General features: G+C 36.3%; 1 protein-coding gene across 1 annotated transcript in view; it reads left to right on the top strand.

Moving 5' to 3' along the window:
- LOC122086642 (ATP-dependent Clp protease ATP-binding subunit CLPT1, chloroplastic-like) overlaps window positions 1-1,241 on the top strand; it is an 8,355-nt gene extending 7,114 nt beyond the window's left edge. Inside the window, exon 5 of the mRNA XM_042655598.1 lies at window positions 517-1,241. Coding sequence (XP_042511532.1) covers window positions 517-668 — 152 coding nt within the window. The 3' untranslated portion in view covers window positions 669-1,241. The remainder of the gene's footprint in view (window positions 1-516) is intronic.

The raw sequence follows: 1,241 nt of genomic DNA on the forward strand, positions 1-1,241 counted from the left end.
AAAAAAAAGAAAGAAAGAAAGAAAAGAAAGAAAGAAAGAAAGAAAGAAAGAAAGAAAGAAGAAGAAGAAGATAGGACAAGATTAACATAGCCTGATAGCCTTAAGGTTTGCTTAAACTTTCTGCAGGAAAAGGGGGTTTCTCTTCCTCTAGTGGATGAAGTTTTTCGATCTTTTTCCTGCTTGTTTTCTTTGTTATTGCCGGAAACATTATTGCTGTTCTCTCTATTTGTGTTTTATATAGTTTTGGTTATTATTATTATTATTATTATTTTGGTGCTAGCTTTAATTACTTTTGGCAGTTCTAATTCTTCACTAGATTGCTACTAGTAATTAAAGGTGCTGAAGGAACAAGTGTTCCTGATAATGCCAATGAAATGCATAGGCAAGCTGTCTAGCTGGTATGTTATTAGGTGTTAAATTCTGGCTGCTGTTTCTTGTTTGATGTACTACAGTTTTTGTAATTGCCAATTGGAAAAGATAAACACTTCTTATTTAGTTTTACTATTGAAATGGCAGGTGAAAGTGGCGAAATAACCACAACCCATTTGCTTCTTGGCATATGGTCTGAAGAAGAATCAGCAGGTCACAAGATAATGGCTGCCCTTGGTTTTGATGATAAAAAAGCTAAAGAGCTCGCTAAGTCAGTAAGTTCCAAGATTGGGATGTAATGGCACACAAAAAGACACGACCTCAAATCTTCACCAAATGAACTTTGAGCCCCCATCAAACCCAATAAGCCCCAAAGACATACGAGTCAAAACATTCAAAAAAAGAAAAAAAAAAATTCCTTCGTCTTTCCAGACTTCCATTTCCAGCCTGGATTCTTCTAGAAGTTAAATAGCATCTTGAATCTCACCATTTATGTAATAGCTGTTGCTCCCAGACTGGATGACAATGTCGTTTTGAGCTATTGGTAGGGATGTTAGAAGGTTCAAGACTTGTTGCCCAAAGCTCCTTTGCAGTACTTCACAGAGAAGAGCAGCTGCGTTGTGGTATTGTTTGTTATAAAGAAAGTTGTTCTGCATGACTTCATACAGGTATGTTTGATTTGGTAAGGCACCATCAGGTGCTCATGTAACCATCGTTGAATTCTATAATTCGTTCTAGATGGAATTTGATTCAATTTCCTGACTGGATTTCTGTTGTAACTGCTACTCTGCCTCCTAGACAGTCCAATTTCTGTCTAATTTCATTTTCAGCCTTGTTCAGAATATTTGGTTAGTGATTCCTCATTTTATCAA

Source organism: Macadamia integrifolia, chromosome 8 (genome assembly GCF_013358625.1).
Source record: "Macadamia integrifolia cultivar HAES 741 chromosome 8, SCU_Mint_v3, whole genome shotgun sequence".
Lineage (NCBI taxonomy): Eukaryota > Viridiplantae > Streptophyta > Magnoliopsida > Proteales > Proteaceae > Macadamia > Macadamia integrifolia.